General features: G+C 37.2%; 1 protein-coding gene and 1 long non-coding RNA gene across 2 annotated transcripts in view; one reads left to right on the top strand and one right to left on the bottom strand.

Annotated features, from left to right (window-relative positions):
- Positions 1 to 11,401, top strand: part of LOC134794468 (uncharacterized) — a 379,329-nt gene that overhangs the window by 337,550 nt on the left and 30,378 nt on the right. The gene's annotated exons all lie outside the window — the stretch shown is intronic.
- Positions 5,512 to 11,036, bottom strand: LOC134794414 (organic cation transporter protein-like). The gene is made up of 7 exons (XM_063766225.1): positions 10,823 to 11,036; positions 10,067 to 10,295; positions 9,600 to 9,684; positions 7,684 to 7,854; positions 6,649 to 7,290; positions 6,129 to 6,310; positions 5,512 to 5,674 (listed from the first exon to the last, which is right to left on the bottom strand). The coding sequence occupies exons 1-7, from the start codon at positions 11,029 to 11,031 to the stop codon at positions 5,513 to 5,515; spliced, it is 1,680 nt and encodes a 559-aa protein (XP_063622295.1). The 5' UTR covers positions 11,032 to 11,036; the 3' UTR covers position 5,512.

The following is an 11,401-nucleotide window of genomic DNA, read 5'->3' as shown; positions in this document are numbered from 1 at the left end:
GAATGAAATTCAGTCCACTTACAAATATATATTTGTCGGGAATTGTGGGCGTATCATACTATCGGCAGCACATCAGAACCTTCAATCGTGGATGACGAGGGCCTTCAATGAAATACGATGTTCAACTCACAATCTTTACTGCACAAGACTCATTACAAATCACAGCACGCGTTACGTTTCTTATCTTAAGCAAACCAGTGGATTAGACCCAGGAGCCGCCACAGACGTCATCTTCTCCCGTTCGTTCTCATCGTGCTCCTTCTGAAGATTGATTGACAGCATAACTTCAATTGTTCTGGACTTCAATTGTTTTAAGAGCGCACTCTATGACGTCTTGGCGGAACTGCGTCGAACGCCACTCAAGTGTACGTAACACCCTAGTTTGCTCTATTTGTCAAGGTTTGCATGACAAAACGCCTCTTGAAGGCGATAGATGGCACATTTCAGCCATTCTCCGACACGGCCAACCTGACATTGTACGGGTCCCTCCGTACATTATCCATCCCCATTTATGATTTTCACTGGTAGACTAGAGCGAAGATGAGATCTTCTTCTCCCAAAAGAGACTGTAGAGCGCAGATCATCTGCACCACCACGGCATCCTGACATTGTATGCATCACTGCATACATCTGCGGACAGAATACAACAATCTGAGGTATCTAAGCTCATTGCTCGGCCTACCTGACCAAAGTAAGTTCATAACTTTTGGATACTGACAGGCAACTCAACTCAACTCTTTCAATAACACGCACATAGATCATTGTTGTGAATGAACAAGTTCAGCATCAGTAGCATCACGATATTCAATCAGGCCATATTTCAACGGAAATGGGGTAGAGATACATTTCGAACAATTCATTAAGAGACTTAAAATGCAACAGCGTGAAAATAATATCACCATAATCCAAACAGCGTGAAAATAATATCACCATAAAGATACAATACAAACTAGCTTTTAAATGAACCTCACCACAGAGATTCCCCTCAGTTGAAACACATCTTGTATTGAGTTCTCGAAAATAAATGGTTTTCCATATTTAACTGATTTTATGAACATTATCTGCGCACCTATTCTTTACTTAAACGTTTAGTATTCCCTAAAAGTATAGTGTTCCCACTAATAGATTTTCTTATTTGATTTCATTGATACCTTGATCCAGATCTATTTGCCATTTTAATCATTACCGCAAAATGTTAGCTAGGATCACAGAAAACAGCGATGAAATTAGTTTATCCGTTTGAAAGATACTTGGCCGCACGCACACAATGGCCTCTCACCCAAGACGCGTGTATCATCTCCGTTATCTCATGGTTAAAATGTTTAGTAAGTTTGATTTAAACTAGTAGTTCGCCCCGAACTGAGAACTCGCGGTTCGCCAAAAAGTTAGATCAATTTAATGAACCTGCTACTTAGTCGGCAAAGGATCGAAAACCGCATGTGATTTATTGCAAGGTCTGCGGAGCCCATCACAACACCATAGAGATTAAAATAAACTTTATCTGTGGTAAGCCGTTATCTTTCTTGTCAAATGTCAAATACCTATATTATGTTTATTTTTATCTTGTTAATTATTTAAAAATGGTAAACTTAAAAACAATATTATAAAAGCCGAGCACTTTCATTTGATACAGAACTCGACCATACTTTCTTGCAAATAAGATGACCAGAAAAGCAAGACCCCTCACAAATAGCTTTCTAGCCTTTTGAGCTCTTCTAACTCAATAACACCTTGATCGAGCCTGCTCATAATTTAATGACTAAAATACAATGCCCTCAACTACACGTTTACCCAATTTCATTTAAATTAGAACAAATTGACTTAAGTTATTGTGTATCAAACTATCCTCTGATAGCTCAGCTTAAAAACATCGAAATGCCGGGACGTGCCCCTAGCCAGCCGTGTGTTCCAAGTTGAATGTAAGAACTTCACTTCGCTTCGCTCGCTCGTTCGATCACCCGCCTAAGTATAAAAGGATTGAGCCAGGTCAATTGATTTCAAACCAGCTTTCTACCATACCCTGAATATTTTGATTAAATTTTGGCACCATTAATTATTTGTGTATTCCTAAACACAATCATTAATTCCATAAACAAAAAGAAGCATATTGTAATTAATCGACACGTAATTTTAAGTTTCGGAATAGGACTACGACAGTTTACTTATTCGATTCTCATATTAAATAGTTTAAACACGTACCAAAATTGCGTTCAGTTCAGTTTAAACCGACTTCTCTATTTTATTCCTTCTGTACGGACAACACATTTACAAGACAGCTTGAGAAATTTTCAAAACTTGATATATTATCAGGTAAGTCCAGTATTATACTTTCTACGAAAACCAAATTGTATTTTTTTTATCGCTTTCATAATTTTTATTAAGAAAAAGGCAAGAAAACTTGATCATTATGTGATATTTACACACTGACACGACTTGTCTTTAGCTGACTGACACAATACTTCAAAAACCAAATAGCTCTCAAAGAGGTTCAAAAAGGTTGAACATGCATGAAATTAATAAAGAAGTTCACAACTCGTTTTACAACGAACGATCTAGCGTAACAGGTATTAGTGGCAGAATTTCTATTCTAAATCAAACCGCTGTAGGTACTCAAATTTTGCTAACTTCTTTATCGATCAAACAGAAAATAAATGCGTTCGACTCTATTCGCTAAACATCGACAACTAGTTTCGTAAAAGAGCATAAGCAAAGAATATAATACTATCATAAGGAACATTATAATTACTGTAAGGAGTACGAACAACTTTTTGTACTAGTTCCATAACGTGCGTAATAGCGTACGTAGTAACATACTTTAATAATTTTGGATAATAAGTGTAATAGACAAAGCGTTATTTTCCCTTTTTTTTTCAAGTCTCATTTTTGCTGCCTTCTACCGAAAAATACTAAAATAGCATGCCAAAACCGTTCTGTCATTTGCCTTCACATTTAAGGGGAACAATAATTTTAACCATAATATGAGGAATTTTAAAATTTGTTTTAAATCACGTTGCGTGTGTTTTGTCCCTAATGGACGCACGCGCGCACAGCTTTGAGTGTCGAGCGAAAAACTAAAAATGTGTCTATCTGCACATAATCATTGACACGTTTTTTTTATTCTTTGGCATACACACATAATTAATCATTAATACTTTCTTTTCACATACATCAACCAATGCCTACAAGTCAACACCAACTTCCAAATAACAGTGCCAACACCTTGGCTTTACAACAGCTTGGTTCCAACACACAGCTAGCCTCATCGCCCGGTCCGAAACCCCCATGAATTGCAGTTACGAATAGGACTGTGCCCTCCAGCACCCAGCCCTCAAACGCCCTCTGGACAACTCAGGTTCCGGTTGCGACCGCCAACTCAAGTGATGAACCTCTCAAATAAACTATCCTCAAAGAGGCATGAACTTCACGTTTCGTTTCTTACGACAATGTCATAAAACCAACGCGGAAAGTGGTATACCTACGTAGAGAAATCTAATCCCAAAATGTGTCCCTTTAAATAGGTAGTGTTTTAATAAATCAATGAATAATATCCTTCTCAAACTGCTTACTCAGCTATTATTATTCATGCAATATGCAAAATTATCTTAACCCATTGAGTGATAAGTAAGTCAAATCAAGTGTCAAATCGAATCCAAAGTTAATCAATTAATTTTAAATTATTTTATCATTGTTCATCAAATTCAATTTGATAATCATAATGGCCCTTTGACAGATACACATCGCAAACAACAAATCACTGAATCACAGAATTATTGAAAAATTAAATGTCGGGTCCAAATTTAAAATTGTTCTGTAGGTACTGTAAACTCTAAAATCTGACTGCAAAAATGACCACAAAAGGATTCCTTCGGCTTCGATGCGGTTAAAATAATCACCATTTAGGTTCTTCAAATAGGAACACACAATTTTCACTCATTACGTTTACGTTTCGTGTTGACTAGTTAATTTTGGATGTGAAGTCATTTTAAGTAATCAAAGGAATGCACAATTGCACATGATTAAAACTAAGTCAGAACTATCCGTCAACGGTCATGAAACTCATGAACTTTACCACTAAGTTCTCGGTTTACTTTTCATATCAAAAAAAATATCACGCACATACTTACCACCATCATAGGCACAAGCTAGCAAAATAGAAATCATACTTAAAGGTGAGAATCTTATATTCACAGTGTGATCGAATAATGGCATCAACCACTCGTGACGCTTCTCACGATAATATTATTTGGTCCACGACACAATTTGAAATAGTACGTCTCCACACAAAAAAAAAAGGTGCATTTTGCTAGAAGCTATTCAAGTTGTGACGGTATTACATGCCATAGTGCTCAGAAAATCGTTAAACAGCCTTACGTCGTCTTAACAGCAGATTACAAGTCCACGTACCAAAAGTTTTTTTACATACATTCTGATTCTGACCATTAAAGGCTAGAGTAGATATCTCGTAGGTAGGTATCTGTTCTCATATTTTCCTAACTAGAACCCATCACGCCGGCTTTGTGAGGTACACTCAACACAGTTACAAATCATAAAACAATGGACGCAACTCACGCGATTTCCAACTTCCAGCGACAGTCTGGCAACCAGTAAATATGCAGCTCCTCTCAGCTTCTGTAAACAAACTAAGGCACCCACGTTTCTGCAACCGCAGCTCCAACCCGTGCGAGACGGGAGATCTCGCAGCAACTATCTTCATGCTTCATGGTGCAAAGGACTGTAAACGTTTTACTTAGAGTTACAACATTAACAACATTCACGAAAATTTCACACAACATAACATAAAAAGCAATGCAAAAACTGGATCACAATTTATAAAATATCAAATATGTCAACTGTCATTTCACTTCAAATATTTTCCATCACGATACTTCTTTATTTTCCACCAGCGATAGCATGAGATTTCTTCATTTTCTGAGGCCTTTAAAACTCTTGAATTAACGAATGCCAGGGATTTTCAAAATCAGGGTAGATTTTTGGGACCTTCAGTCCACCTTCATTTGGCAAATTTGAGCTTTCAAGAGGAATTCCGTAGCGAATTCCCTGTGTTCGGCCACACTTCTGATGTCGGGAATTGTGGGCGTATCATACTATCGGCAGCACATCAGAACCTTCAATCGTGGATGACGAGGGCCTTCAATGAAATACGATGTTCAACTCACAATCTTTACTGCACAAGACTCATTACAAATCACAGCACGCGTTACGTTTCTTATCTTAAGCAAACCAGTGGATTAGACCCAGGAGCCGCCACAGACGTCATCTTCTCCCGTTCGTTCTCATCGTGCTCCTTCTGAAGATTGATTGACAGCATAACTTCAATTGTTCTGGACTTCAATTGTTTTAAGAGCGCACTCTATGACGTCTTGGCGGAACTGCGTCGAACGCCACTCAAGTGTACGTAACACCCTAGTTTGCTCTATTTGTCAAGGTTTGCATGACAAAACGCCTCTTGAAGGCGATAGATGGCACATTTCAGCCATTCTCCGACATATTTTTATTTAGTGCCATCTTTCTTCTTGCCAATATTCGAAGCTTCCTCCATGGTGTCAGGGAATTTGGCACCGAGGGTCTCTGGCGTGATGAAAACTAAGCACCCAGAGAGAAGCGCAAAGCAACCGAATATGACAAACGGTAGCTCGTCAAATGTGGAGTTGCCCTGTTAAAGAGACACCGATTTTAAAGACTAAGACTAAATGTAACCTTCATCTGTGATAGTTCCGCAAGAAATATTGCCTACGCTAAGGTACTAAACCAAATTTCTCCTGACTACAGCTTTAAAAATGTCCCCTGAAATACACCTAGATAATATAATATAGAGATTTATAAAATCTACGCTACAATCCCGCGTTTTCGCAAAGTCCAGTTTGTTGTGTTACGATAATATAATTAAGTATTATAATGATGATGATGAACGTTACTTACTGTGCCGATCAGCAAAACATTATCAGTACGTTTACGATAAGCAGACATTTAGAGAGTTTAAATAATGTTATGTCGCTGTAGATTAAGGAAAGCGCCACTGTCTATTAGCACTAGTTAAAGGAATAGGTACATTAATTTAAGTCTACCCTCCAAAGGAAACTTTACTTAGCCGCGGCCCTTTAACTTACCATAGCTGGAGTAAGGGGCGCTAGAATAGACCCGATCCTTCCGACCATGGAGGAGTAACCTAGCAGACTGTGGCGGTTTCTGGTAGGATACAACTCCGCTGTATACACGTACAGCCCTGCGGACACCATGGCGATGGAGAACTTGCCGATTAGGTACACCGCCAGGGAAAAATCGTAATAACCTTAAAAATAAACAAGAAAAGGTTAATAAATTCTAAAGCGGTAAAATGAAAAAGGCAATAGATTTCAACCTACTTCACATAGGTACAAATAACGAGGTATGTTATGCGTGAGTTTCCTCTTTATTAAGAATGCTGATATGTTAATCATTGTCAGGGTTATAAATATTTTTAACCTAGATAGTATTCTCAAAAATACCTAGTAATAAACAATCTGTGAGGCAATACTTAAGAGTTCTTCTGTCCTGGTTTCCTAAATTTTATCCGATCGGAAATAATAAAACTAAATAAAATTTAAACTCCATCGGTATTTTTAGGTAAGTAATAGAAGCAAGTATTACCGTCAGGCATGAAAACATATGCCGCTTGGCAGGCGGCGCAGACCCAAAACGCGGTGATGAGCACAGGCTTCCTCCCAATGATGCCCAATAAGAACATCGACGTCCAATAGCCAGGAATCTCCACAGCCGATACCGCCACGTAGTTGAAATAGCGGTTCCCTGATATGTTCACAGCATTTACAGACAACCCGTAGTAAACAATAGTAAAGGTTATCCACCAGACAGGTGACACTAAACACCGTATCAAGATCGGTTTATGTCTGAACACTTGAACTATTAACCACGTCTCTTTCTTTTTATTTTCAGCTTCCATCTCATTATTTCTATTCTCTTCTTCCACTGATTCCCTCAAAGCTTCCAACGACTTGTCTGACAGTTGTCTTCCGTTTATTCTTGCTGCTGTTTTGAGAACAGTCTCAGATTCTTGGTAACGTCCCTTGCTCATGTACCAGCGGACTGATTCGGGGACGAACCAGAAGGAGAAGCTAATGATGAACATTGGGATATATAAAGCGCGGGTAAAATCGCGCCAGTCGTTGAAAGCCCAGGCTAATAGGCCAGCGATGACACAGCCCACCGAGAAAAAGGAGTTCATCGATGTTCCGAACGCGACACGCATCCGCGGTCCAACCATCTCCATCACTGTATAAAACAAGTTCGAAGTAATTAATTTGATGGTGATTAAGACTTGTCAAAGAGATCAAAAACGTAAATGAGTGGATGTAATTATCAGTTGAATCATATCTCCTATGCAAGTATGAATTATTATAAGAAGTAAGTAAAGGAAAGTTCTATGCAATACTAGTAAAGATATAAAATCATTTAAATTTCACTCACTGATAAGGCACCGGTAAAGCACGCAGCTTGGATTTCTCAGATCTTGTGTTCTTAGATTGCTATGAATGTCATTTGATATTTATCAGTAAAAACCATTACATATTGTATAATACATATAAGCATAATCGATTAATATATTTTTATTTTTCCTTCCTTATACTCCCTTTCTTCAAACTATAATATATGTGAAATACTTACCTAAAATATAAGCACAGCTAAAGATGCCTCCACCTAAAGTGGTTTCAAGGAACTCCAGAAGAGTGAAGCCCACATATGTGTTGGTCCAAGAGCGGCCCAGGCCAAGGCAAGCACCGATGAAAGTATTGATGATCAGCGCCGTACGCCGCCCCCATCGGTCCGATACAAATCCTTAAGTACAATTATATTGATTAAATTGAATGATTATTATAATAAATAATAATATGGTTTAATGCTTTAGATAGCAGAAGGTGTCGCAAAAAGCAAACCGGGACTGCAACCTCAGGTGGCATGAGCTTTCTCTGCCAAAAATGTGGGAGGTCGTGCTGCTCACGCATCGGCCTCCACAGTCACCAAACCCGTTGTCTAAACAGCAATGCATAAATCGTCTGCAATAGACGGAAAGGCCTGTGATTATGATATAAATAGCAGCATATTTGGTGGACGACATTCGGAAGATTGCGGGTCAATTCTGGATGACATTGGCTTAGGACCGGCGTACTCAATGAGAGGCTTATGTTCAGAAGTAGGCGATAAAAGGCTGATATAAAAATGATGATTTTAGGGTCAATTTTCAAATAGTCATTTTTTGCTGTCCCACGGCTATAACTCGAAGTCCATAGGACTAAAAGACTGGGTATGTATGATATGTTCATCCAATGTATTGTAAACTTTAAATATAATGTACAACTGTACCTTAAATATTATTTGTTTCTGACAAAATCGCATTTGAAGTTCCAAAAACGGCGAAATTTGCCGTTTTTTGCGTGTCCCAGTGGCGGCACACACTCAATAAAAAAATCATAACTTTGGATGTAGGCAACGTATTATGAAGAACTTTATATTTTTATAAAGAGCATTTTTTAGAGAATGGATTTAATAATTTCGATAATTTAATGCGTTATTTAATAAAACAAGGGAAGCCTTTTTATCGTTGTCCCACGCGGCACTTGTTTTGTTATGACATAAAGATACCCCCCAATATTTTCTTTGTCTATTGAATAACGGTTAAATTAAATTTACGACGCAATAGTGCGGTTAGTTGGGCGTCGATCAACATCGGATGTGGACGTGGAAGCAGTTTTATTTATATAAAAACAGGCAAGAATCTCTTTCGATATATTTTGGTACAACTACAACGACATTTGTATGGACGCTTAATATGTTGGTATACAGTCGAAATAAAAATGTGTATTTTACAACAATAGTTACAAATACAGTGTTAAAATATATCGTACAATAAATAAGTGAATTGGTTATATTGTGTAGGAAATTTGGAAAAAAAAAATTATTGGCAACATTTGTATGGCGACATATGTACGTAATTTTGACCGTATAAATGTCGATTGTGGTATACAAATGTCGATATACTGCCATACAAATGTCGAAAAGGTGCCATACAAATGTTGTCTGGATCTTAAAAATGCCACAAAAACAATAAATAGTGCCATAAAAGTGTTGATACTGCCATACAATATAAAAAAAAATACCAAATACATGTCAAAAGCGGCTAAATAGTGTCTTACAAATGGCTAAATAGTGCCATACAAATGTCGATATTTAAACGTCCATATCTAACTAACTATAAAAAGTAGAGTGGTGCCTCCTACAGTATATTTTTTGTTGTTAAAAACCCTTTCTAAAACGATGATTATAAATCTGATTTACCAAAAATAAAAAATTGCCATACAAATGTCGAAAAAACACCCTCTTCAAAAATTGACCCTTTAATACAGCACGAAGCCGGGTAATAGAACTCATACAACATCATAATAAATATTATCACCGAAAGAAGTCTAAGTATTGCAACTAGATATATACGTGAAATTATAAACCTAACTTGCACTTTTAACCATAAAGAGTTTTTCGTATTTTTGCAGGTGCATAGTTAAAATGGATAAAGAAGGAATTTCTACCTGTAATAGGGAAGCACGCTAGTGACCCAAGCGCCCTCGCAGTACCAATGAAAGAACGCTGCCAATCCTGACATGCTAGCCCGAACTGGAATCAGAGGGAAACAGTATCAATAATAAGTCGAATACAAGTATTCATATTATATTCTGACTTAGACTTCACCAGCGTTACTACGGCTGTATTGTATGGCAGTTGACTGCCTTGATGCACGAAACGGCAATGCTGGAGCAGTAATGCAGCCCGGTAATACTTCAATAGTAACGCAAGTGCAGTTTGAATCCAAATGTTAAGCTAAGGTACACATTGGAGTTTTCGTCACTGTCGCAGTATATGTCATCTATAAATTTAAATCATTGTCAATATACCTATATTGCGGTCACCTGACAGCAGGATATCTATTAAGCATTATAAGCATGTCGAGCACGAAACGTTTAACTTGTCTCTAATTTTAATTCAATATAACACTCACAGTGTAGACAACAGTGTCAGTATTCTCATAGACGTACTCCTCACAATCTTCGACGTTGCTAGAGTCAAAGAGGCTAGCATGGCAAATCTCATTGAAGTAATTGCCAGAAATGTTGGCGAAACGCTGGCAGCTGTCGAATGATGAACCAGAAGGAGGAAGAGCGTTTAGGATCCATGATGGTGCGAACTCGATGGTTTGGTCTGTAGATTCACACTCGGGGATGAGGCACCTGAGAAGTAACGTTATGATTTGTTTTTGTTTATTTATCAATTGAAAAACCTTACATGACAACGGCAACAGTGAAAACGGTATAAGGCCTAGACGCTGCAGATGCTCTTTTTAAATTAATTTATAACAGAAAATTTGCTAATTATTATAGTTATCTACTGGTGAAATTGGTTTTGCCAAAGAACTAACTATAGAGTTTATACAAATATAAATACAAATGCGTTTATTTTATTACTTTTTACATCAGTTCTTAGGTATTATAAGGGTTTATTATGGAAATCAATTACATTTAAGAAAAAATCTGCTTATGAACAGAAATATACTTATAATTATGCATTTACTTGCTACTTCTAAAATGTCAGCTATGTCAGAATTTCCATTGCAGTTTTTAATAGCAATCATTAGAATTGTCAGTACTACTCGTAACTGACGTTTTCTAGTAACAAGATGGTTTAATAAACTAGATAGCACAGTGATAGCACATTAGTACTTTTTGTTAATTATTTCTGTTCTGATACTTTTAAATACCTGGTGTTAATTCTCGCTGTCGTGAACACATATTCAGTGGCCGCAAATCCACTAAATATTACAGCAATTGCCGCCAAAGCCCACGTCCGCAGCTGGAACCATCCGAATTGACCGATTTCTTCTACTAAGATCTTGTCAAGATCGACACGGGTCTTCACTTCTGCTTGCTTTACCTTAACGTCACTAGGTTTATTATCTTTCTCATCCATTTTGAATGATTAGATTTCTTATTGATTTAGTACATACTTGTTTATTTATAATACCTACCACCACTCACTTCACATCAATATTTAATATCATTGAATTACTGTTCATCACAGGTACCTATGGCATATTGCTAACCGCCGGCGTGTGCACTCCATTGTATCCTTATAAATTATTTTCAATAATAATTACAAGAATCGGAAATAACACAATAAACTTTAATAATATTTGTCAAAGAGATACCTAAATGTCCTACAATTTTTACTAAACAAAGCACTCACTAAACGTTATTTTCAAAATTTTTTTGTAGTTCATTATTTACTACTTTTATGTTTTGAGATTAAACATTCTTTTTATATATGTATTTTGATAGGA

The sequence above is a fragment of the Cydia splendana genome, chromosome 10, assembly GCF_910591565.1.
Source record: "Cydia splendana chromosome 10, ilCydSple1.2, whole genome shotgun sequence".
In the NCBI taxonomy this organism is placed as follows: domain Eukaryota; kingdom Metazoa; phylum Arthropoda; class Insecta; order Lepidoptera; family Tortricidae; genus Cydia; species Cydia splendana.
This window is presented reverse-complemented; position numbering and strand designations above follow the sequence as displayed.

Excerpts from the sequence above, each read along its gene's own strand:
- LOC134794414 (XM_063766225.1), bottom strand. The coding sequence starts at position 11,031 with ATGGATGAGAAAGATAATAAACCTAGTGACGTTAAGGTAAAGCAAGCA. Across the intron at positions 10,296-10,822 it reads ACAGCGAGAATTAACACCAG|GTGCCTCATCCCCGAGTGTG; the intron begins GTATTTAAAAGT and ends GTTACTTCTCAG. Across the intron at positions 5,675-6,128 it reads CGCCCCTTACTCCAGCTATG|GGCAACTCCACATTTGACGA; the intron begins GTAAGTTAAAGG and ends TCTCTTTAACAG.